Below are 24,127 nucleotides of genomic sequence, written 5' to 3'. Positions count from 1 at the left end.
CCCCCCAAAATGATTTTACAGTAGACAAGATGCCTATACTGACAAATCTTAGGAATGTGAGTATTGACAAATTTTATAAATTTATCATAAAAAGGTACAGGTTTTGTTCATGCTTGATTCAGTTTCATGACACAGAGAAAGGCTACTGGCTGTGTGTGGTTTTTAAGAAGCAAAGCCGGAGAGAAAGGACTGCTCAGAGCCCTGTAGAGTAGTGTGTTAAACAAGAAACTAGAGGAAGCTCCATCTCTTCTTACGAGCCAGGGTCTCATACCTCTAGGGAGGAGCAATCTCTGGGTAGCTGCTCATCATGTATCTCAGACAGGATGGGCACCTGGCAGACTTGGAAATAGGAGTAAGGTGGCTATCCTAGCAAAGTTCAGTCCCATTCTGTTTTCATGCAGTCTTCCAGAATGAGCTGTTGAATAACGGTTAGTACTCTGCATCACCCCTTGCAAGCTGACCCGTGCATGACTTTTCTTTACTCTTCTACCACTGTTATATGGCAGAGCTGAGATTTTTATGCACCTAGAGGCTTCCCTTGAAGTCTTAACTAGCAGTCTAAATAGGACTTCATTATGTTTGGTCATTTTGATGTTAAATGCTAGACCACCATGTTCTTTTAGACTCAGGAATGGAAACTAAAAATTTGATGCCCCCTATTTTCTACTAGTAAATTCATGCTTACAAATGAAGCACCACAAAATGTGGTACTGGCCTGTTCGTGTAAAGAGTAGCAGCATACTTCTTACCTCCTGCTCTGCTGTCTGTTTTGCCTTAAGAGTTAAATCAAAGTAGAGGTAAGTATAAATATTTTGGCTTCAAGGCTGGCTACTCTTTCCTTCCTCCTGAGTTTGACAAAAATGTAAATACGTGTAAAAAGTGAGTGTAATGTTTCTGCAGTAATTATTAGTATAATTTTGCATCATAAACGTGGGAATGTTTTCGGAGGTGTTTTGTTTGTATGTGTACAGTATCTCTTTAAGGTTAGGGGTGTGACAAACAAAGCATTTGGACTTGGAAATGATGCTGTCTGTTATGTACAGAGAATGGAAGATCAGGTTTGGTAGGCTCTTAAAATGTCAGCTTTGGTTCAGTCAATCTCTTTCCAGAAACCTAGTCTTGGTTTTGAGGGTGTAATGTCAGCCCTAGCAGGTTCTGGATGCCTTAGGACACAGCTCATGAGTTACAGATCAAACCCAGTTCAAGAGGAATAAGAATTATCCCCATTTCATGGATGCACAGTGGGGCCTGTTTGAGATGAGTCTGATGAATCTGTTTCTCCTCCTACTTCACAAGTTGGCCACTCACTCTTGCCCTCTCAAGCCAGGATGCTCTTTCTGTGTGCTTCGCCTGGGTTCAGTGTAATGATTACCTGGTTCCAGGTAGAGCCTCATATAAGAGCTCCTAACAGGGCCAAAATTGCTTCATAGCAGATGTGAAACCTACAGAAAGCTGTTCACACCAGCCTTTTTACAGTGTTTGAATCTCTGGCCTGTCAAATGAAGAATATTTTATGAGGCAGAATAGATAAAGTATGTCAGAGGTAAGCTCTGGAGTATTTATCTCTAAGGATGAACTTCTAATATATTATCTCCCAATCAGACAATGTTTTCCCATGGTAGCTCCTAGATAGGATGGTGACACTTACTGGAGGTCAGGGTGGAGGTGTACTGTTGCTGGGGAAATGGCTTGTGGTGCATCTCCAAACAAAGCTTTGTTTGGACTGTCTGGTCTGTGGAGAAGAGCTTTGAAGTTTGAGTTGTACCAGTTTCATAAAGAAGGGAGAGCCTTGCAAAACAGCAAATAAACAGTGCCTTCGCTGAATGGCAGGAGCAGCTGTCTTGTGGCACTCTCCGGTATACATTCCCTTTTTCTTTCTCTGTGTTTAGCTGACCACATTTATTGTTGTACAATTTGTTTAGGTGCATGGTAGCATGGGAACAGCATGATGCCACATTCAGAGGTGGAGAGCAAATGCCCAGTTGCTGCTGCATAATGTGGAAAGGGAATGTGGTGCCCCACACTACTTTGTCTTCTCTTGGATGAGGGGGCCCTCTTTGTCCCAGTCCTTCCTGAAGGAGGGGACTGCTGTGGCTCAGGTTTCCCTGAGGAGGACAGGCTGTGAGTTGTGGTGGGGAGCCCTCTGCCACCTGTTGTCCTTTAGGGGAGGGGAATACTGCATGGCAGCCTGCTGCTTGAAGGACCTGAGTGGTGTAATTTTGGGGCGCGTGAGGGTGGATGTGTGGGGCAGGGGGATGGAGATGCATGGGACATCATCGGTTGCCCCAGCAATAACGGTGTCCTGCACAGGACACTCACTTTGTGCTCCAAGGGCTTTTCTGTGCTGAAGGGTCATACTGAATTTTTTTGACTGCCAGTTAATATAAGGCATCCTTTATTTAAGAAAAAAACAAAAACTGCATCATGCTTGCTACCTAAATAATCCAAAAGCATGAACAGCCTATAAATCCATGTGGAGATGCCTCTGCAGATTTAGAAGCACTAGAGATTAGACAAAGTATGTCTTACAGATGTGACCTTCTCCATTCAGCCCACTCAGTAACCAAAGGAATCTGTTATTCTCTGGCTGTATCTTCCCAGCAAGAAAGGCACATTTTTACAGTAAGATAAGACAATGCAAGTTAGCTATCTTTCTGTAAAATACTTGATGTAATGGGGTTGTGTGGGTTTTACCCTAGTTGCAGAGAAAGTCACAGACAAGTAGGGATGTAATACTGGGTTTGCTTTGTGGCATTATGGGTGAGAATTCTTTACTCCTATTTTCTAGTAGGATTTTGTAGCCATATAACCAAAGTGCATTAATTTACCTTTCTGTAAATATCCTCACTTGTTTTAGTAGTAAAAAGATATCCGTGGCTGCAGAACTGGCATTTTGCAAGACAGCTTGAGATTCAGCCAAGAAAATAGCCATTTAATTTCAGCCAGACACTTTTATTTTGTTTTCAGCTGTGCCTCAGTAGAACCTGCTGCAACCATACCTTGTTCTTAGTGAGGAGTGGTGTTGCATGCTGTCTGCTTGGAAGAGCTGGGAGAAGGAAGCTGCAGACGGGAGAAACTTAGTATGGCTTTCTTTACACCTAAATGCTGTAAGATTTAACCCAGAACGAGCCAGAATTCTGGGTCTTGCACACAACAAAGTGAATCCTGTTGAAGTGGTCCCACATTTCACTATAATGTTGATATATTCCTCTGACATGAAATGCAAGTAGGCAAGCAAGCTGCTGAAATGGGTTAAAACGTCTGATCCGATTTATCTGAACAGGATCAGGCCTGTAGCCAGCAACAGAAAGCAAAATTGTCTGATAAGCACTGTGGAAAGGAAGAAAAAGAATGAGTTGGTGTTTAGGATGTTAGCCTGGTTTACTGCCTTTTCTTCTGCTGCCCCATCTATGAGGCATTTCATGAGGCCGTATAAGATAAAGGGTTGTAATACTTCTCAGCTGCTCCAGAGGTCTGGCTAGAGGGACTGTCCTCTCTTTAAGCACTACAGCATTAGATACCAAGAAGACAATTCCAGTAAGCTGTCCTAATCCCCAACCTCTTCCTTCTCCTTGCTTACTCTGCATGTTTAACTTCTGTTTTATCCTTGTTTTCTTTCCTTCCTCTCTTTCCCTGCTGTCCATAATGCATTTCACCGAAGAGCAGCCCAGCTGCTCCTCAGCCCCTGCTGGGCTCCAGGCAGGAAGGGGTGGGTCACCGAGTCCCTTTGAAGCATCACTGTGGGGCTTCACTGCTGCCCTAAGAAAGGAAATTGCTGCCTCCTCCTGTAGCCACATGGTCAAGCTCAGCAGTGTTAGAGATGAGCTTGGGCTGCTTTTCACATCAAATTTGCCACACAAGAAGAAGGTGACAGAAGTATGATTGAAGGGAAGGTGAAGAGACGGGGAGGAAAGTACATTATTCTGAAACTGTCTTTTCCTCCTCTTTCCCCCATGAGAGCTGGCAGATCTCTTATTAGCTTAGTGCTTCTCTTTGACCACTGCATGCTGTTGGATGTGAAGGGCTAAAAGGAAATTCTGAGCCACAGACAACAGCATTACAGCAACAATGAGAGCGTGGGAGGATGGAGAAAAGCACCCGAGATAATAAATAAAATGACTAATAAACTGTTTACAGGCCTGATAAGGGCTGCACTAACTGGCTGCTTCTGTACTTGTACTCTACTCATCATGAAGACACTCTGATAGTTAAAACTTTTGCCTCATTGCTCTTCTGAGAGGCCTTTGAGCTGACTAGTAAGATAAATTTGCAGCAGTATCTGGGAAGGATGTGAGGGAACATCTGTATATCACAAAACTGTGTGTTTTCTTCATTAAGACCTGTCTTGTGGAATATGCTAAATGATGACAAGCACTGGTAGGATTGGTATACACCTGGATTCATGGTGTATTGGTGTTCATAAGTGTCTTTCCATCTTTGGGCTCTAGGGTGAATTAGTCTGACTTTCTAGTCCATGTGCTTTATGCTGTTGCACACTATCAATTTTTCCTGTGCCATAGTTGTTTCTGAGGGAAACCTCTAAGTGCAATTAGAGTTTCTCAGTGTGCAAGCTCTAATGCTGAACAACAGCGAGGTTGAATGAGAATTTTTAAAAGGCATAAGGAGTCTGGGAATTAAATGCATTATCTGGGTGTCTGTTTTTGAATGAATTGGTTAATGATATTATCACTACGTTTACCCTTAGATTTCGTAGTTAACAACACAGTGAAGTAAGTGGAAAAAATCACATCATTCAGAGATGATATTCCAAGATGCCAAGGATCTTGGGAAGTTACTGTTACATTGGAGTATATTCATTTAGCTATCAGGGATTTTTGCACACCTGAGATCTGGCAACATCTTTATTTTAAACTCAAATCCTGAAGGCTAAAGCAGAAATTAATGGTGATGGAAAATCTTGTTGTTTTCATCTTCAAAAATATATGGAATATTTGTATTCCTACCAGTAGCTGAGATTGAAAAATTCTGAGAAATCTGTAATTTCCTTTCCACATGAAAAATTTCATGCTCATTTTCTAACTAGAAGTTCTAAAAAAATTCAGTAAAATTCCCTGTATTTCTTCTTCTGATTTGCAGTAAGATACAGCAAGCCATTCTTCCCCCTGTTAAAAAAAACTCTTTCAGAGAGAAGATGGTCAGAAAAAAACTCAATAAACTAAAAATATGCATATAATTTTCCAAGTATAGCACATGCTTTTAAAGATTTTAAAAGAATGGGTTATAGAATAGTCTAGTTCTGAATGTTTTAAAATGTGTGGATATTCATACACACAGAAAATTACTACCCCTCTTTTAACATCCATAAAGGATATTACCTGAGGTCACAGAAGCCAATAGGTTATTATGTATTGACATCGGTGGAAGGGTAATCAGGCAAACCTGTGACCTTTCTAACCGACTTCAGTGCTGCCAGACTGTATACTTTCAAGCATATTTTGCTATAACTTAGAGTTTGTTGAGAACATCACAATGGGGCATTCCACTCTTCCTAGTGCTCACTGAGAGCTAAGCAGGAACAAGCATTCTGAATTAAAGTATTTTTTTATAAAATGCCAAATACAAACTATCAGAATATCCAGAGTTTTTGCCCAGGTTCTCCTTGAGCAGATCGTCATGATTAGATTTAGATCAGAGATACAAAGTAAAAGAGGCTAGAAATTTCCAGCATCCAGAAATGCTGAATTACACAAGTATCAATTTTAGTGTTAAACAGTGGGATGGTTTTGAGTTAACTGATTTGGATGCTTGGACTGATTCTTCACTTGCTTTTGTCCATTTTATTCCGGCAAGTCTGCTAGCAAGAAAGTGTGCAAGTGAGCCTCATAACAGGTAAGGGCATCTAGGCATATGTACAGGTACTAAGAAATAAATGAAGAGGTGTATATCTGGATATATGTGCAACAACTGTGAAAGGTTTAAGTCAAGGGCCATTCATGCCCTGTTTTTCAAGAAGAATGAAATGTGTGCTTTAAGACTAAGTGCAAGTGATTGGTTGTATTTCTGCATCTGTGACTGTGAATGTCAGGTTTAGAGCACATTTCTTTCAGTGAAGTGGAAGAGGTTATGCATCTCTTCAGTGAATGTATAGATAAAGTGTTTGTGAATTTTGTAAAGATGAATGAAGCTCATGGAGTTATTACAGCTAGCTTGTGATTGCCAGATGTTGGAATATGTGTGCGTATGCATGTTGGCGCATCTGTTGGTTGAATAATAGTACATACACATGTAGGACAACTGTGCAGTATAGGTGTTATTACACTCAGGACCTTAACTTTGGTAGGCATAAATCAAGGTGGCTCAGTGGAAGTCAACAAAGTACACCAGTGTGCACTTCCAGGAATATGTGTGTGTGATCACATGTAGGGATTTTGATGTGTGAGATTGTGGTTGGCAGAGCATGTCAGGATGTGACTTTGGAAGCTTGAGCTGAAGAGAGTTAGTAAAAGAATAGAGAAAAAGCCAAGCCACAAATACCCATCCAAGCATCAAGGATGTTAAAGAAGAAGGAAAGAATATATGAATTGAGACTCATTCTCCTGTCTTAAACACCAGTTTTGTGCTGCTGTTTCTCTATGGAAGTACATGGCAGCTGTAGGAACTTAGAATATTAATCCTTTACATGAATCAGTTGCTGGCAGTGTCTGCATTAACAAGTCATGCAGCCTGATAGGAGCAAAGCAGTAGGATGAAATGATTGGAGTTTGAGACCTGATGTCCACACTATCTGACTTTCGGGGAGGGTTGCTTTATACTATTCCTAACTCGATTCTGTGGACTGCACACACATTATCATTTGATGCTTCAGGTGCTCCTGGAGTGCATCTTTTAGTTTAGTTTCATCCGGAGGGAACTAATTTCAAGTGCATCAAGATCCTTCCATGATGTGAACTGAAGATTAGTGTCTGGGGATAATGAGGAAATTGGCTTCAAAAGCACTCTCCTAGTCTGAATTAGGTGCACACATTGAATATGCTTTTAGACTCTTAAAAAAAGTATTGATCTAACTTTGCTCCTTTGGTATTCTGTGCTTTTATTGTTCGTGCATGGTAATCTTATATAACTGAGCATTACAGTGGAAATTTATTTTCTTAAATTGTTTTCCCTGAAAATGAGTTCATTTAGTCTCTAAAACATGTTCTGCCTCTGTTCTTAACTCTTGCCATTTTTCAATATCTTTATGACCAAAATGCTCAAAAGGCATACAGTGTTCTGTCCACATTGTCTCCTGTGTTTTGTGGAGGATAGTTGCCTGCAGAAGGCTTGACTGGGAGACAACAATCGCCTCTGAGCAAGGGCAACGTGTTTTTGTGCTACTTCCCAAGGAGCTCAGGAGGGAGAGTGTAACCCATGAAATCATGATCTCTGTTCTCTTCTCCTTGCAGTCCTGCTTCTTCAGCAATGCAAGAAGCAAAGTTTAAGTTCCTTTCTCTCCTTTGCCTCTGAAATCTTGATGAGGTGGAGTTGGGGTGGGCCAAGAGTTGGACATGATCTCATTCCTGGCCTCCCTGCCCCTCCGTAGGGGAACAGCTTATATGTGCAGTTGTGCCGTCTCAGCAGGACTGCCTAGCACGCTGAGCACGGGCATGAAACTCATGTTCATCTGTCCCCTGTCCCTTCTTCTTCCTGTCTCTCTGCTTTGTTGAGGGGGAAAGTAACTTGGAGCCTCCTTCCTCTGCTGCATTTGCAGCAGGAGTTGCTAGCACAGGGGTTCCTCACATCTTGGTTGCTAAATGCAGTCACAGCCTGGCTCTCATTGAAGTACTGTCTCTGTACATGCTGTCCAGAATTTCAAGGGGTTATTTCGACTCATTTTATTACATAATATGGAAGCCCACTCACCTGTCCTCTCTTACCCTTAGGTGTCTTTCAGCATCCCCTTCCCTGTCTTCTATTAACTACAGTTGCTGTTGATGTGCTGCCTACATCTGTCTTTCAGCTCATCCCTGCAGTGGTTTTATTATTAAGATGTTCTTAAGCACCAGTGCCTGGTACCACTCCTTGGATGTGAAATGAAACATCAGCTTTTGCAACTTCGAAGCTTTTACAACTTTACTGCTTTCTGTGGATATCCTTATTCTCATAAGCATTGTTCACTTTTGCAAGGTCTCTCATAATTTTAAAGTTATTCAGATAACTGCTTGATTTCAAATTTGTATGAGGTACTTTCTTGGTTACACTTGGACTGAGGGGGAGATTCCACTTATGGCTTGGCATGTGCTTCTGATATGTCCTTTCAAATTAATTTTTTTTTCTTATGTGACATAGTTGCCTTTTATAGCACAGGCTGGATCAAAGGCCTAACACATCCTTTCCAGTCCTGTGTTCCTTACTCTTGTCATGCAGTACTGTAACCTATTCAGTCTCTGTCATGGTTCTGCCTCTCATGTAACTGTGCCAACTCCATTCCCTGTTTTGTCACTTATTTTGAAAAGGAATTTTTTATGTTCCTTGCTGGGTCTTGAAACATGGGAATTTAAAAAATCAGCACTCTGTTCAGGCTTTGTTACATAGAGTGAAGTGTGAAAGTTGGTCTGGTTGCAAGACAGTTGCATGTGAAGCAAATGAAAGGAAGGATATGTTTATCACTTGTGAAAAATACCCCAGGCTCATTGTGAATGGTTGAGTAAAAACATCTGGTCACTGTGCAGAGGTGATCAAAATTGCAAAGAGAATGTTAGGCTGCAAGAAGTATCAGGATGGAAAGTATTATTGAAAATATCATAATTTTTGCTAGGTGAGCCAGCGGCAGACCATTATTTAAAAACCAAATACATTTTTAAGAATCCAATCTCATACATGTATTTGTGTGTGTGTGTATGTGTTGTGTGTCTGTAGTAAAAATAGATTCAGAAAGGCAGTGAAAATGATCAGAGTTATGGAAGAACTTTGTTATGAATAAAGTCTGAACGGTTATTGATTATAGTCAAGAAGTCTAGCTAGAGGGCAATCAGAATTTCATTGGGGAGATAGTCTTCTAACAAGTCTGGTTCAGAAAAGAGGTGGGGTGTAGTTGTCCAAACAACAGCTTGGATAAAGCAGCATGTGGATGAAAAAATGTAGTTTAATGATCTGTCGAATGATTTGTTATAAGCCCAAACAATTCAGATCTGTTCAGCAGAACCAGTCTGAGCATGAAATATTTTTTTCCCAAGGGAAAATCATAGATTGTGAACAAAATGAAAAATTTTAACTCAAAATTTCAGGTTGATAGGTGTTGAACTTTTCTTGTAAAACTATTCCCATGGAAATTTCCTAATGAGTTCCTTTAGAATTGTTTTGTTTAGAATGGAAACATGAGTGATACATAGGTGGTTGTTTATCTTGTTGCAACAAAGCAGCAAATGGACATTCAAACTAAGAAGGCAATGCATTTTTATGTGAAGAAATGACTGTTTCCTTTATGCATGATTACCCTGTGGAACTCACTGCCATATGACAGTGGTGCCAAGAGCTCAGGAAAAGATTAGACATTTTTCATTATTAAGCTGCCAGCTGGCTCCCTGATACTGCTGCCATGATAACCACCATGGCATAGGGAAACATATGTAATGTCTCTTTCTCTGTGGTTTGCAGGCCAACAAATATCTTCAATTTGCAAACATTTAGACTGTTAGTCTTTGTTTGCTTGAAATGTGTTCATACCTACAGAAGGACAGTAATATTATGCGGACTTCACATCATTTTAAATTTCTCAGGAATTTCAAACTGATCTCAGAGAGAACAGACACATCTGCAACATGAATCCTGTGTGCTTATAGTGCCCTGAGATGACTATGTTTTTTTCTCTTTCTGCAAGTGATTTTTTTTCTGGCTAGTAGAGAGAAGTCCAAGCCGCAGAATCCAGAAACAGACTGTCCCAGGATTTGTGCATGTTCCGACCAAGGAAGGGCCTGCTGCAGAGCTGGGATCTAGTTTCAAACTTCTGCACAATTTGTGGTTATCTAGAGCCAACATTTTGGTTTAGGTTGGTCTCTAAATACTTGTTGTATTTTTTTATTTATAAGAATAATGACTCTATATTTACAGGCTACAGCATCTAACACATCTAATGCCTGGTCTCTCTCTCTCTTTTTTTTTTTTTTAGTTTTCCCTAACTTTCAAGTTTGTTTCCACTCTTTAATTTTATACAAACTCTTGGACATTGGCCAAACAAATTCTTTGTAGTCTGTGCAGTTCAAGATCTTGGCCAGATTAAAGTTGTCATCGGTTTCACCTCCCTCTTCTTTTAATAACATCCCACTTTCTCGCTAGTACTTCTTATATTTTGTAAAGCTACCATTCTCTCTGTTCTTCTGCATTTTATTTGATTTGATGTTCTTTTTTTTAATCTGATGATTTAACTGAATCTTTATTTTTTGCATGCTTTCTTTATTCCCTTTTCCATTTTAGGTATGGGCTTTCTAAAAATTTGCTACTGAGCAGTCTTTTGTGAAGCTGTGCTGGTGATTTCTTGTCAAAAGACAATGCTGAGTGACAGCCACAGAGGATCTCTATAGGGACTTTAAGGAATCTCTTGGTTTTTCTATACTGAGATAGTAAATTGTATTTTCCTCAAAACTAGTCTGAGATACTGAAGACTCGAGCTATTTTGTTTCCTGGAAGTCAATGATACTCAGCAACATCAAACATTAAGTCCAAGTTTTCTTGCTTCACTGGGATTTGTTCTCCTGAAAAATGATTGCCAAAAACCTTTGCTGGGTGAAAAGTTATGCTTATAAAATACTTCTAAGCAAACAAGCTACCTAAATCCAGAGATAGGAGAGTTTATATAATAGACATTTGATTAACATTGAAACAGTGGGATATTTTTGTTTGTGATGGATAGTCTGAAGCATCGTGGGCAGTTTTCCTGAGAGAATTTAGTTGTATTGGGTATAAATGAAGGCTATGAATAAATCCTGTGCTGTGACACTATTCAGAACAGTCTTGGTCACCTAGCTTAAGCTTCTGTAATAAGAATTTGTAATAAGACTTTGTATTTGCCAGGGATGACTTCAGGGCCCGACAGTCAGCGTCTCCATTTTTAGATTATGCAGCTTGAAACCGGAGTTGGTCTCTTGAATATCTGGACCTAAACTATATGTGAGCAAAATGTGTAAGTTTCCTTTATCTTCATACTCTTAAAAAAGACAATAGATCATGAGATTAAAAATCACTTTAAAGTTTAACTCTGACTGATATTCTTTTTCCTGACTGGAATGAAAGTGAGCTTTTGGGGGGTAAACCCCTGGGGCTAAGTATACTAGTAAACTCCAGCTGCTTTGTACCTCTTTGCCAATACTGAGAAGCCATAAACCAAATATAACTGCTGGTTAAACCAGGTTTACAGCTGTTTTGCATTGCTGGAGTGGAGTAGAGCAGCTGGAGCACACCAGTGAATCAAGGCAAATTTTTTCTTTGCTGGGGCTTGTATCCCTTTGTTAAGTCTTATATGGAATAAGCCAGGGCAGAGACAGTCACTTCTTGGCAGTGAACATTCAAGTTGATGCAAGACTTGCATTTAGAGCCAAAGCCACTGTTTTTTTGTCTTTGTGTTTGCTTTTATGTTCTCCTACTAGTCATGTTTGCCATGTAGATATATATGTGTGATCATTCCGTGCCATACGCTTTAGGACTTGTGCTTAGTCTGTGTTTTGGTATTGTTGGTAAGGGTAGTGACTATCTTGAGTGTATTTCACAAGCTCTGCTAGTTCAAGTCATCTTATAAAAGCACCTTTTAAATTGTGATTTAGGAGGATGAAGAAGTATTTGGGGTAAAAGTGACAGAGAAATTCTTCATCTGAGAATCAGCTTAATTCTTTCACAGATTTCTCTTGTGACCGCATCAGGTCACTTCATTTGTCTATACTGCAGTTTCCCATCTATAAACTGTGATGATAAATCTGTCTTCCAGTTTTGTCTGTTTGGGTACTGTTCATATTAATGCCATTTTGTCCTGCTTTCATTGTATAAATGGGTCTTAGACTGGAAATTAATTATCTGATTGTCTCTTTAGGCTGTCAGAGATTGTAATCTAGCATTACTGTTGATGAAGTTCTGGGTTTGGATAGGTTTGTACTGTCCCCAGACCAGGAGGTCCAGATATTGGTTGCAACTTGTGATTACAAATGTATTAAAAATATTATCAATAATAAACACATTATACATTCTAGCTGCATATAGTTGATAATGGGCCTAATGCTTGAAGAAAGCACATTTAATATACTAGGGTAAGCAAATGAATGAAAAACAGTTTAGGGAGATAAGGCAATACATAATGACATCTGCAGAATTATCTTTCCTTTGTTTGTTGTGTGTGACGTGCATGTGGTTAAAATCAGCTGGGAAGTGTTCAGATGCCTCTGTCTGCAGCAAGGGCAATTGCCATATCAGCTGTGTAAAATGCAACCCTGTTAAACTGAATGGCTCTGTTTGCTGAACTCTAACCTGCTTCGCTTTTGCTCTTCCTGCTGCCCTTGCTATTGTAGGACTTCCTGTGTAATTCTGAAGTCAGAGGGCCTTGTTTTATCTTGTGCCCAGATATTAGTTATCAGGGGGAAACCCCGCTGCGTATCTGGAGTAGTTGCACTAGCAGCCACCACACTGCTGTCAAATGAACTTCCACTAATCCAGATTGTTCAGATTTAGTGAGTTTCTGTTCCTTCAGTTTCCTAGGGATGTGACATTTTGTATCTGGGGTTCCAGTAATATCATACTTTCATATGATTACTCCCATGCTACTGATTTTGCTGGGTGGCATTAGCCAGTCTGAAAAACAGAAATCTAAAAAGAACCATGAGATCTGTCCATTTTTGGCAGCAAAGGCAAGGACTCCTCTCTGTGTTTATTTCAGCTGAGGTGATTGAAAAAAAGAAGTGGCCTCCCCCAAGTATTCTCTGCCCGTTCATGTCTAGGTTTTTGCACCATTTTTGTAGTCTGCAGATCCTGACTGCCAGCAAATCAAGTGGGGGAGAGGGAAGGACCACCTGTTTCACTAAATGTTATGAACCTTGCAAGCAAAAATAAAGTTGAAAAAAAAACTTAACAGCTTTTAACAGCTGCCACATTCCACTCAAGAGAAAATCTTTATGCTAATGGAATCTGATAGAATATACATTAGATATCTACACATATGGAAAAAAAAAAAGAGAGAAAGAGAATAAGTCTTGTAAAGTGCTTTGGGCTCCTCTGGTAGGTGGTGTTTTATGTATGTAAGGTTTTTGTCATTGTTCTCACTACTGTATTTTACATTTTTTGATACTTTGGAGTAAAACACCTGTCCAGTGCAGGAGCTGCATGATGTGGCCAAGGACTAAGCTGAACTCTTTCAGTTTTAGTGGATAAATACGAAGCTCAGTATTCCTGCTGTGACCCAACTGCAGAGGAAATTCTGCTGAAGAACCATGATGAATTTGCTTAGAAAATTCATTTCTTTTAACATCTCTTGTACCAGTTTCAGGGACTGTTCAATAAAAAAGCAGGGAACGTACACGAGGAATACTGGGTAGCTGAGCTGTAGAAAGAAGGCAGGCAATAGCAGATTGCTGTTGTGTATAAGAGGGCTGTGATCCCAGTGCACATAGGATTGGTGCAGGAAGCAAGCTGCGGGTATTGGCCATCCTTTGGGGCCCTTGGTGGGGATGAACACCTCAGAGTCACCATGCTTGTGAGAATAATGTTTTCCTTCATATCTGCCAACCGGAAGCCTGGGAATCTGTAGATCAAAAATTATGAGCTGAGGACTCCTAGGGGAATCTGGAGATAATAGGAATGGGAGAGGTATTAAGAGACAACTACTAAACATGAAAGTTGCATGTACCCCCCCACCTCCCCGCCAAAAAAAATGACAAAAAACAAAACCTGAACTAGTTTAATCTTCCTCTGTAATCTCAGCCAGATGCCCCCAACCATGGTGCTCCCCAGTGCACATCCCTGGGGACTTCAAAAGAGACCCTGTGATCTTGTTGGTAGCCTCAAAGATTGCTAGAAGTGCTAAGAAACTTCTTTGCTATAGGCCAAATTCATTTGCAGACTGCAGTAGCTGGGTATGTGGCAAGTGTGATAACAAGAGCCTTAAATGATAGGAAGCCATCTAACTGGGTAATAGAAAGGGGAGAGCCCCTTTTCTGTGATCATGAGAGAGATTTATGCTTCAGGTTTGTCTTGGAAAGTTTTTTTGCATGTTCCCAAAAGCCATGGATCTTCTCCCTGAACTTTTCAGTAGTGTTACAGTAGATAGTTCAAAGGCCCTTGAAATACAATGGTTCTTGTCTCTTTTTGGCATGTTAGGCCAATTCCCACAATCAAAAATACTTGGTCTGCCTGCTGGTCCACCAAGCTGCCTGTAACAGGGGACAACATTTTATGGATTTTTCTCCAGGGAGAATGACTATCTTCTTTGGGGAGATTGTCTTATTCTGGATGGGTTGAGCATTCACATTCCCCTGTGGTCAGAGGGTCCTTCACACAGAAGAAAATAGCTCTGTTTTCTTCTGGCTGCATAGCCCTTCATAGAACAGTGGAATGAAATGGTCCAAACCAGAGAAGAAAAAGAACATGAGGAACAAACAAGAGAGGAAACGGATGATTTTAGAAGAGATTTGCAAGAAGGGGAAAACAGGAGTGGAATAGTGATTAAAACAAACTGTGTAGTCAGCAGGAGCTCTGGAGAAGATTTTCACCTCTTAAGCTACAGGGCAGCAGGAAGGGCCATTCTTCGAACAGACATGAGAGTGGAAGGAACTTGTAGAGAAAAGTGTGTGAGATCAGAAGGTACAAGCCCATGGTTGCCCATAAAAGCAATGAGGAACATTTTGACTTGAGATTGTCCCAAATGAAAGTGAGTGGAATACTGTGGCTTTAGAAACCTCAGTTACATCTACTCCCAATTTTGCTAATTGCCAGCAATGGAAGAGCTTGGCTTTGGGGTATTCTTTCTCAAGGACTGTATTCTGCCCCAGCAGGAGAGAACTATGGAACTGTTTTCATTGCCATTTGTCTAATGTATGCAGAAAATGGCACAGATTACAACCTAACTCCTAATTACTATACATGGCACCGGAGAACCAGCCTTCCTGTGGTAGTAGTCAGAGAAGATCTCCTAAATCAGAAATGAAGTCACTGTGTGGGGCCCTCCTTTTCCCTGCAGTTGGATCATGGATTCAGTATGTGGGCTATGTATAAGGCATCTGTTAAAGGAGAGGCAAGGAATCTTATCTTGTCCCTTTGCAGCTAAAAGAAGCTATAGGAAGTTCATCTTCCTCAGAAGGAAGATCTTTTTGTTGATCCTTCAGTCAGACACAATACATAGTACCATACACAATCTGCACTTAAGGGCGGTTGCAAGCATGTTCTATTCTGATGGAGCTTCAGAAACTATTCTTTAATTCCACTCTGCTTACAGCAACATAAAATGAAAGTCATGTCTTTGAATTTAGTGGAGTTGCACACCACTGAAGCTGGCACGTGAAGAAAACCGACCTCACAGGTTCTGAATGTCAGAAGGAAACTCAGATCTTCCTGTCTTATTTCATTGTGAGCAGCTAAGTGCAGCAGGGCAGCTTGAGCTGTGCTAGATTCCAACCTCCACAATCAATTACTGCATACCAACACTGGTTCACTCTGCATCCCTCTGTATGTTGCTCACTTAGGATGTTGACTTCTGTCTCTCAATTAATCCAGAATCCTGCATACATAGAGAAGTCTAGCTCAGAGTCACACAGTTTTATAGAGGTTGATGTCATTAGGGCTTTCTTTCATATACCGGATGCACTTAACTTCCCCTGAATTTCCTGGATCTGGAATGAACTCAGGGGATCTAAATAGATGACACTATTCAGGAGGACTTAGCTCAGGAAAGGCTAAGGAAAACACAAAAACCCATCTCAGTGCCTACTGAGACTGAACTAAGAGCAGCAACACTAGTGACCCCTCCTCTCTCATCTGCAAAGTTGGAGGAAAGAGAGGTGCTTGCTGTTCTGAGCATTAATTTGGGGTAATTATAGATCACGTTTCAGGGCACAAAATAATAATTCCTTGAGCAAAGATTTTTTTTTCTCCTGTGTAGTACTGCATAGTTGGGTAGATACTAGCATATCACTAACTAGCCACTGTTGAATTCCTTTTGGAAACTGGGATTTGTGCCAGCATGGCAAATTATATCCAAGGATGTGGCTCTCCTTTCATTTCTGTCATTGTCAAAGAAAAAAAATCTGTTGAAGTCAGTGGAGTGACCCCAGCATAAAACCAGTGAGAGGGGGCTTAAGCCTGTGATCTGTAAGTTTTTGTAGCATGCAATTCCAGTCAATTTCCAGGGATCCCCAAGAGTCCATCCACATGCCTAGAGTTAAAGGCTGTCCAAGAAATGCAGGAATGATGCTGGGACAATATCCAGCCAAGTGCCATCTGTTGGCCATTTACTGTATAGCTTCAGGGGATGTAGCCACAGATTTTCTGAGTGCCTGAACCAAGCACAGGTCTTGTGTCCTAAAACACTTTTTCTTTATGCAAACCTGCAGTTCAGTATCTCACTCAGGGAGGAGGACTCCACAAAAGAAGCTTTTCCAGTTTCTTCAGACCCTCCACTGTAGTTTACCTTCACTTTCTTATAATCTCAAAGAAGATGCAAACCTTCTGATTAATGGTTCAGCTCAAGGGTAGACATGTGAAAAGGTCTTACACTGATTTGTGAAGCATAGTCTTGTTTTTTCTTAAAGGATAAAATGATTAACTGCCACTAGGAAAAGAAGTGTCATAAGTGAAGTAACCCATACTCTAGCTCACCTCCTCCAACCTCCTTAGGAGGAATCATTTGAGTCAGAGGAAGCAGGTAGGTACCACTTTGTTCTTGCATCACTGGGCTTCCGATGCAGGCAGCAAATGCCTCAGCCCCTCCGTACTCCCAGACTCACTCTCCGTCTTGTGGTCACAGATCCCCAGCAGGCCATTTCATATCTTCTTGAATCAGCTTGTGTCTAGGATATCAAGTTTGGGTGGAGTACTGTCTCCATGTAACCCACTGTTGGTAGGTTTGTGCTATACCTTTAAAGGGACAGACCCATTAAAGCTTCAGGCCAACCTGGACAACAGTGCGAGACCACCATAAAGGACCATCTATTCTAAACTGGGTTGGGAACAATACAGACAAAACCTCTGTACCTTCCTACAGAATCCCTGCAGCGTACAGGCATATTGCCCAAATCATTGGAGAAGTTTACTGAAAGTCCTGTTCAAGTGAGTCCACTATCCAAGGATGTATTTACCTAGGGCTCTCCTAGAAGACAAAGGCTTCCTGATGACACTTAGGTCTGTAAGTTCCTTATATACTATCAGCCAAGTAGCTTATGTCAATGCTACTGCTGTAGTAGGCAGTTCCAGAAATATTTCCATGTGGCAGGAAGTGGAGCGAGAGGTCCAGCAGGTGGGCAGTCTTTACCTTCTGCCCTTTCTGAACCAGCACCCTCTGCACTGGAGTGCAAGCTGCTCTTGGAGATACTGTATCTCAGAAAAAATGTAAATCTGAGACCCAGCCCACATGACCTCATGGTTACTAAAGAGTTTGTGGCATTTGCCTGGTATGGAAGGAATATTAGCTGGGGTGGTTTCACCACATTTTAACACAGACTGCTGCTTTTTGTCTCCCTAAGTTTCTCCTGCAGACAGAGATCTCTCTTTCTTTTTCTTGTAAAGTGCAGGTAATATATATGAATAGATGTTTTATCCCTTTATTGGGATGCCTGTATTTAAGTGATCAGTGAGTACATTCCAAAGTGTTATTTCTGTACCATCTTTGAAATCTACAGAGCTCTTCTTAATCCCTTTTACTGAGTGCTCCACATCAATTTATTGCTCTGTCAATCATGTAGTTAATACCAATGTCAATTTGTTATAAATCAGATTCAAAACATACAGTGCTTTGCAGAATGCATTGTGAATTATTTTGATGTAGTGTTGGTATGTGTCCTGATACAAAATAACACTACTATTAGCAAAATTCCAACCTAGCCCTACCATACGAGTGAGGGCCTTATATGTATCATACCTGCCTAACAAGTACATGAGATATTTTTGGCAAAAGAAATGATCATCTCACTCAGTGTGCCAGGCTGGGCTTTTAATCTAGTCCAACCTCACTTTTTTTGTTTGTTTGCTTATCTTCTGTGCAAGCGTTGCTCTTCTTCTCCACCATAAAGAGGAGTGGTTGTCTCATATGGTCTTTTATGTAGTTTGCTTCAATTGCTTTCCTTGGTAACATATTACATATGTTTACCATCTCCTCCTTTTGTCCTTCAGTAGCCTAGAGCATTTTCCTCACCAAAAGCTGCATGATTATTTTCCAAGGAAATGTCATTGTTCCAAAAAAGATATTATAGGAGCAAATAAAACCCATTTCCAAAGTGGTACTGCCAAATAGCAAAATAAAAAATGCTCATTATTTTTGATGACAAGGATATTAAATGGAAAAAACTGTGTTGTTTAAAATAACCAACTCTGCAATAGTACTGTGGGAGGATGTTCAATTAAATGGAATGTAGTTTTCCAGTGAGCCCTTCTAATCTTGGTTTGAAGCTATGGGTTCGATTAATTTTTTTGCATTTCTATTTTTTTCATCTACATTTTATGCTCCATTCCCGGCATTGTGGTGATGTTTGCTGCTATTTATATTTTATGTTGAGGGTATTTTTTTCCGCTGTTTCTAAAGCTTTACAAAAATGCCAGATGTCATGTTGGAAACCCAAAGCCCCACATCAGGTCATAAATCACAACAAACCTTAAAAATATATATAATAAAAGGCCATTGTACCATTCTTTAGAGCTTCGCTTGTTGGCTTTCTTCTTCCCTCCCTTTTTCACTCACAGCAGGTAGAACTGAAGTGTCTAACCTCATGTGTTTGCCTTGCAGACTCAGAGCAGAGCACTGGGTCAGACACAGAGGTGCTGGCAGAAAGGACATCCTGCTCATTTGGCTCCCATTCTGACCTTACATCTGGTGGCTCAGGTCCTCAGCCTCCTCCTCCTTCATCCATGGAAGAGATCCAGGTAGAGTTGCAATGTGCTGACCTCTGGAAAAGATTCCATGATATTGGGACAGAGATGATCATCACTAAAGCAGGCAGGTAAGATATCTCTGGATTTTTGTCTAGTTAAAAAAAAAAATGAAAAAGAAAAATCTTTTTGGGGAAAAAAAGAAGATTTTTTCTTTTTGATAAACCTAAGGAATAAATACATGGGAAAAAGTAAATGGCTGTCAGAGTTTCACAGCTGCATCTTCTATCAGCTTTCTTAGGAAAAATAAAATTGTTCAGTTTTGAATTAGTGACTCCAAAGGAGAAATGGCAGATGCAGGAATTAGTTAATGATGGTCTTTCCTTTGAGCAAATAATCAGTAAATGAACTTTGTGTTGCTTGCTGCACTGAATTTAAGAAGAGTTATGAACTTGGGGATGAGCCATTTGAGTTTCCTTTCAAGTTCCCATAGCACTTCATGAGTTAGTTGATTTAATCTCATATCTAGCCAAATTCAAGCTCACCTCTGTGCCAAACTAATGTGTTCCTGCAATTCTAGGTAGATACAATGCTGATGACTTCCTGTATCAAAACTGTGCAGACTTAATGTTTCCCAATGCTATTGCAATTGATCCCATGTCAGTTGTGGTTAGAAAGAGGCAATAATAGCACAGAAGGTTTTAAAAAGAAAAACTCACCCTGCCATCCTGTTAGTCATAGGTAAATATATCTCTGTTATTGGTCTACTTAGTACCAAAAAAAAAAAAAAAGCTATAACTCTGTAAGCCAAAGTACAAATTGAAACTAGCTGTACATTTCTTGATCCCTCAAACTATAAAGGATCCCAGACATTTAGGTAGGTTTGAATTAACATAATATTCATTATGTCCACCTAATGATGTTTTAATGCTAATTAATCTTGTTAAAAAGAAATCAGCACCATGGACAGAGCTGATTAAACTGAATGGATCTCTTTGCCTATCACAGGAGCCGTTCTGTCCTTTTTCACAAATGCAAATGGGAACTTTTCCGAAGTTTCATCCAAAAACCACAATTTATATCATTTATAATTTTGTTTCATGTCTGTGCTCTCAGAGTCTGCCAGAAAAGATGGACTTGTTGTTTTATATCCTTATGAAGTGGTCACCACTGTTCTGTAGCCCAGGAGGTTCAGATAATTTGAGGAAAGTTATCCTGGACAAACAACTCAGATAATCCCTGAGGGAGATTATCAGAAACAGATTGTCTCTTGGGTTTTAGTTGTGCGATCTCATCAACACACCAAGCACCTTGCATCAGTACACAACAGAATCACAGAATCACAGAATCACAGAATCGCTGAGGTTGGAAGGGACCTCTGGAGATCATCTAGTCCAACCCCCTGCTCAAACAGGGTCACATTGCACAGGATTGCATCCAGATGTGTTTTGAATATCTCCAGAGAAGGAGACTCCACAACCTTTCTGGGCAACCTGTTCCAGTGCTCTGTCACCCTCACAGTGAAAAAGTATTTCCTCATGTTCAGATGGAAGTGTCTGTGTTTCAGTTTGTGCCCGTTGCCTCGCGTCCTGTCGCTGGGCACCACTGAAAAGAGTCTGGTCCCATCCTCTCGACACCCTCCCTTCAGATACTTGTACACACTGATAAGATCCCCTCTCAGCCTTCTTTTCTCCAAGCTAAAAAGGCCCAGCTCTCTCAGTCTTTCCTCATAAGAGAGATGTTCCAGTCCCCTAATCATCTTTGTAGCCCTTCGCTGGACTTGCTCCAGTAGTGCCACATCCCTCTTGTACTGGGGAGCCCAGAACTGGACACAGTACTCCAGATGTGGCCTCACCAGGGCTGAGTAGAGGGGGAGAATCACCTCCCTGGACCTGCTGGCAACACTCTTCCTGATGCACCCCAGGATACCATTGGCCTTCTTGGCCACAAGGCACATTGCTGCCTCATGGTCAACTTGGTGTCCGCCAGCACTCCCAGGTCCTTCTCAGCAGAGCTGCTTTCCAGCAGGTCAGCCCCCAACCTGTACTGGTGACTGGCGTTATTCCTCCCCAGGTGCAGGACCCTGCACTTGCCTTTGTTGAACTTCATGAGGTTCCTCTCCGCCCACCTCTCCAGCCTGTCCAGGTCTCTCTGAAGGGCACCACAGCCCTCTGGTGTATCGGTCACTCCTCCTAGTTTTGTGTCGTCAGCAAACTTGCTGAGGGTGCACTCTGTCCCTTCATCAGGTCACTGATGAATAAGTTGAACAGGGCTGGACCCAGTACTGACCCCTGGGGGACACCGCTAGCTACAAGCCTCCAACTAGACTCTGCACTGCTGATCACAACCCTCTGAGCTCTGCCATTCAGCCAGTTCTCAATCCACCTCACTGTCCACTCATCTAGCCCACAGTTCCTGAGCTTCCCTATGAGGATGTTATGGGAGACAGTGTCAAAAGCCTTGCTGAAGTCAAGGTAGACAACATCCACTACTCTCCCCTCATCTACCCAGCCAGTCATTCCAGCATAGAAGGCTATCAGGTTGGTTAAGCATGATTTCCCCTTGGTGAAGCCATGCTGACTACTCCTGAGCACCTTCTTGTCCTCCACATGCTTGGAGATGGCCTCCAGGATGCGCTGCTCCATCACCTTTCCAGGGATGGAGGTGAGGCTGACTGGCCTGTAGTTCCCTGGGTCCTCCTTCTTGCCCTTTTTGAAGACTGGGGTGACATTGGCTTTCTTCCAGTCCTCAGGCACCTCTCCTGTCCTCCATGACCTTTCAAAGATGATGGAGAGTGGCTTAGCAATAACGTCCGCCAGCTCCCTCAGCACTCGTGGGTGCATCCCAGCGGGGCCCATGGATTTGTGGGTGTCAAGTTTGCTTAAATGATCTCTAACCTGATCCTCCTCCACCAAGGGAAAGTCTTCCTTTCTCCAGACTTTCTCTTGCCTCCAGGGTCTGGGGTTCCTGAGGGCTGGCCTGAGCAGTAAAGACTGAAGCAAAGAAGGCATTCAGTAACTCTGCCTTCTCTGCATCCTTTGTCACCAGGGCACCCACCCCATTCAGCAAAGGGCCCACATTTTCCCTAGTCTTCCTCTTGCTGCTGATGTATTTGAAGAAGCCCTTCTTGCTGTCCTTGACATCTCTAGCCAGATTTAATTCCAAATGGGCCTTAGCCTTCCTCGTCACATCCCTGCATACTCTGACAACGTTCCTCTATTCCTCCCAAGTGGCCTGTCCCCCTTTCCACTTTCTGTATACTTCCTTCTTCTGGTTGAGTTTTGCCAGGAGCTCCTTGCTTATCCATGCAGGTCTCCTGCCCTCTTTGCTTGACTTCCTACTCATAGGGATGCACTGCTCTTGAGCCTGGAGGAGGTGATGCTTGAATATTAACCAGCTCTCTTGAACACCCCTTCCTTCTAGGGCCCTAACCCATGGGATTCCTCCAAGTAGGTCCCTGAAGAGGCCAAAGTTTGCTCTCCTCAAGTCCAGGGTTGCGATCCTACTTAGTGCCCTGCTTCCTCCTCACAGGATCCTCAACTCCACCATGTCATGGTCACTGCAGCCAAAGCTGCCCCTGACCTTCACATCTTCGGCCAGTCCTTCTCTGTTTGTTAGTACAAGGTCCAGCAGCACACCTCTCCTTGTTGGCTCCTCCACTACCTGTGTCAAGAAGTTGTCACCAATGCTCTGCAGGAACCTCCAGGACTGTTTGTGCCTAGCTGTGTTGTCTTTCCAGCAGATATCAGGGTGGTTGAAGTCCCCCATGAGAACCAGGGCCTGGGATCGTGAGGCTACTTCTGGCTGTCTGTAGAAGGCCTCATCGACTTCCTCTTCCTGATCAGGTGGCCTGCAGTAAACACCCACAACAGTGTCCCCCATGCTAGCCTGCCCTTTAATCCTTACCCATAAGCTCTCGACTCGCTCTTCATCCACCCCTAGGCACAGCTCAATACATTCCAGTTGCTCTCTCACCTAAAGAGCAACTCCACCACCTCGCTTACCTGGCCTGTCTTTCCTAAAAAGCACGTAGCCATCCATGACAGCACTCCAGTCATGCGAGCTGTCCCACCATGTCTCTGTAATTGCAATGAGATCGTGGCCCTGCGACCGCACACAGATCTCTAGTTCTTCCTGTTTGTTCCCCATGCTGCGTGCATTGGTGTACAGGCATTTCAGAGAGGTGATCGAGCATGAAGGTTTCCCAGGAGGGATACAAGAGGATCCTCCATAGCCACATCCCATGCAGGCTTCCCCGGCTGCATTCACCTGCTGGAGGCATCCCGACTTGAGCTGTACAGGCTGCTGTAAATGCCCTTCTATCTCAAATGAAAGAGCCAGAGTAACTGAAATAATAACACTTGCTGTTTTGCAACATTTTTCCCCTAGAGGTGTCGAAACAGACAGGAAGAAAATTATTATTATACCCAATTCATATGAGGTGGAACTGAGAACTAGGCATATTAAGTGATTTGTCCAGCCTCAAGAAATATGACACTGGAAGAACCAAGTTCATTGTCCTGGTGCCTGGTCCATGCTGTCTCTGAGAATAAAAAGGATACATTGTTAGCTGTTGGATTAATTTTAATTAATTCTCTTACAATAAATGGAATGGATAGACTTAACAGCAGCACAAATATCTCTAAGCCCACCAAAACTAGTGCACAACAAAATGCCCGGAGCTTATATGGAGATGACTTCAGCAGTTCCCACATTTCTGAATGAAGTAGCTGACCCTTCTGGAACTTTAAAAAGCCATACCCTGATCACAGGCTTTTTAGAAAAAAGTCACTCAAAAAGTTAACAGCATCAATACCACTTCAGTTTTACAAGTTGTTCAACACATCTTCTCACAGAAGTCTTGAGAGCAATGGCAGGGGTTCTGGAGAAGGAGGGGTTAATGGCAAAAAGCATTGAGGTGTTCTAGGGGAGAATTAACATAAAGAAATGAAATATTTTGGGTCAGTTCAAAAAATGAAAGGTTTCTATTTGGTAAAATTGTTGCACACATACAAAAAGAGATTCTGTTTTTCCTTTAAAAGTTTTTAGAAAATGACAATATTGAAGAAATTTTTTTTGTAAAAATACTGTTTTGTCGAAAATTTTCATCTGCTGTCTTTGAGCTAGAAATTGTTAATTTGTT

General features: G+C 41.7%; 1 protein-coding gene across 1 annotated transcript in view; it reads left to right on the top strand.

Annotated features, from left to right (window-relative positions):
• The window catches only part of TBX15 (T-box transcription factor 15), a 105,024-nt gene that overhangs the window by 42,213 nt on the left and 38,684 nt on the right, over window positions 1–24,127 (top strand). The window contains exon 2 of the mRNA XM_013958069.1: window positions 18,902–19,115. Within this exon, the coding sequence (XP_013813523.1) occupies window positions 18,902–19,115 (214 nt within the window). The remainder of the gene's footprint in view (window positions 1–18,901; window positions 19,116–24,127) is intronic.

The sequence above is a fragment of the Apteryx mantelli genome, chromosome 1, assembly GCF_036417845.1.
Source record: "Apteryx mantelli isolate bAptMan1 chromosome 1, bAptMan1.hap1, whole genome shotgun sequence".
In the NCBI taxonomy this organism is placed as follows: domain Eukaryota; kingdom Metazoa; phylum Chordata; class Aves; order Apterygiformes; family Apterygidae; genus Apteryx; species Apteryx mantelli.
Note: the sequence above shows the minus strand (reverse complement) of the source record. Positions and strands in the feature narration are given on the sequence as shown.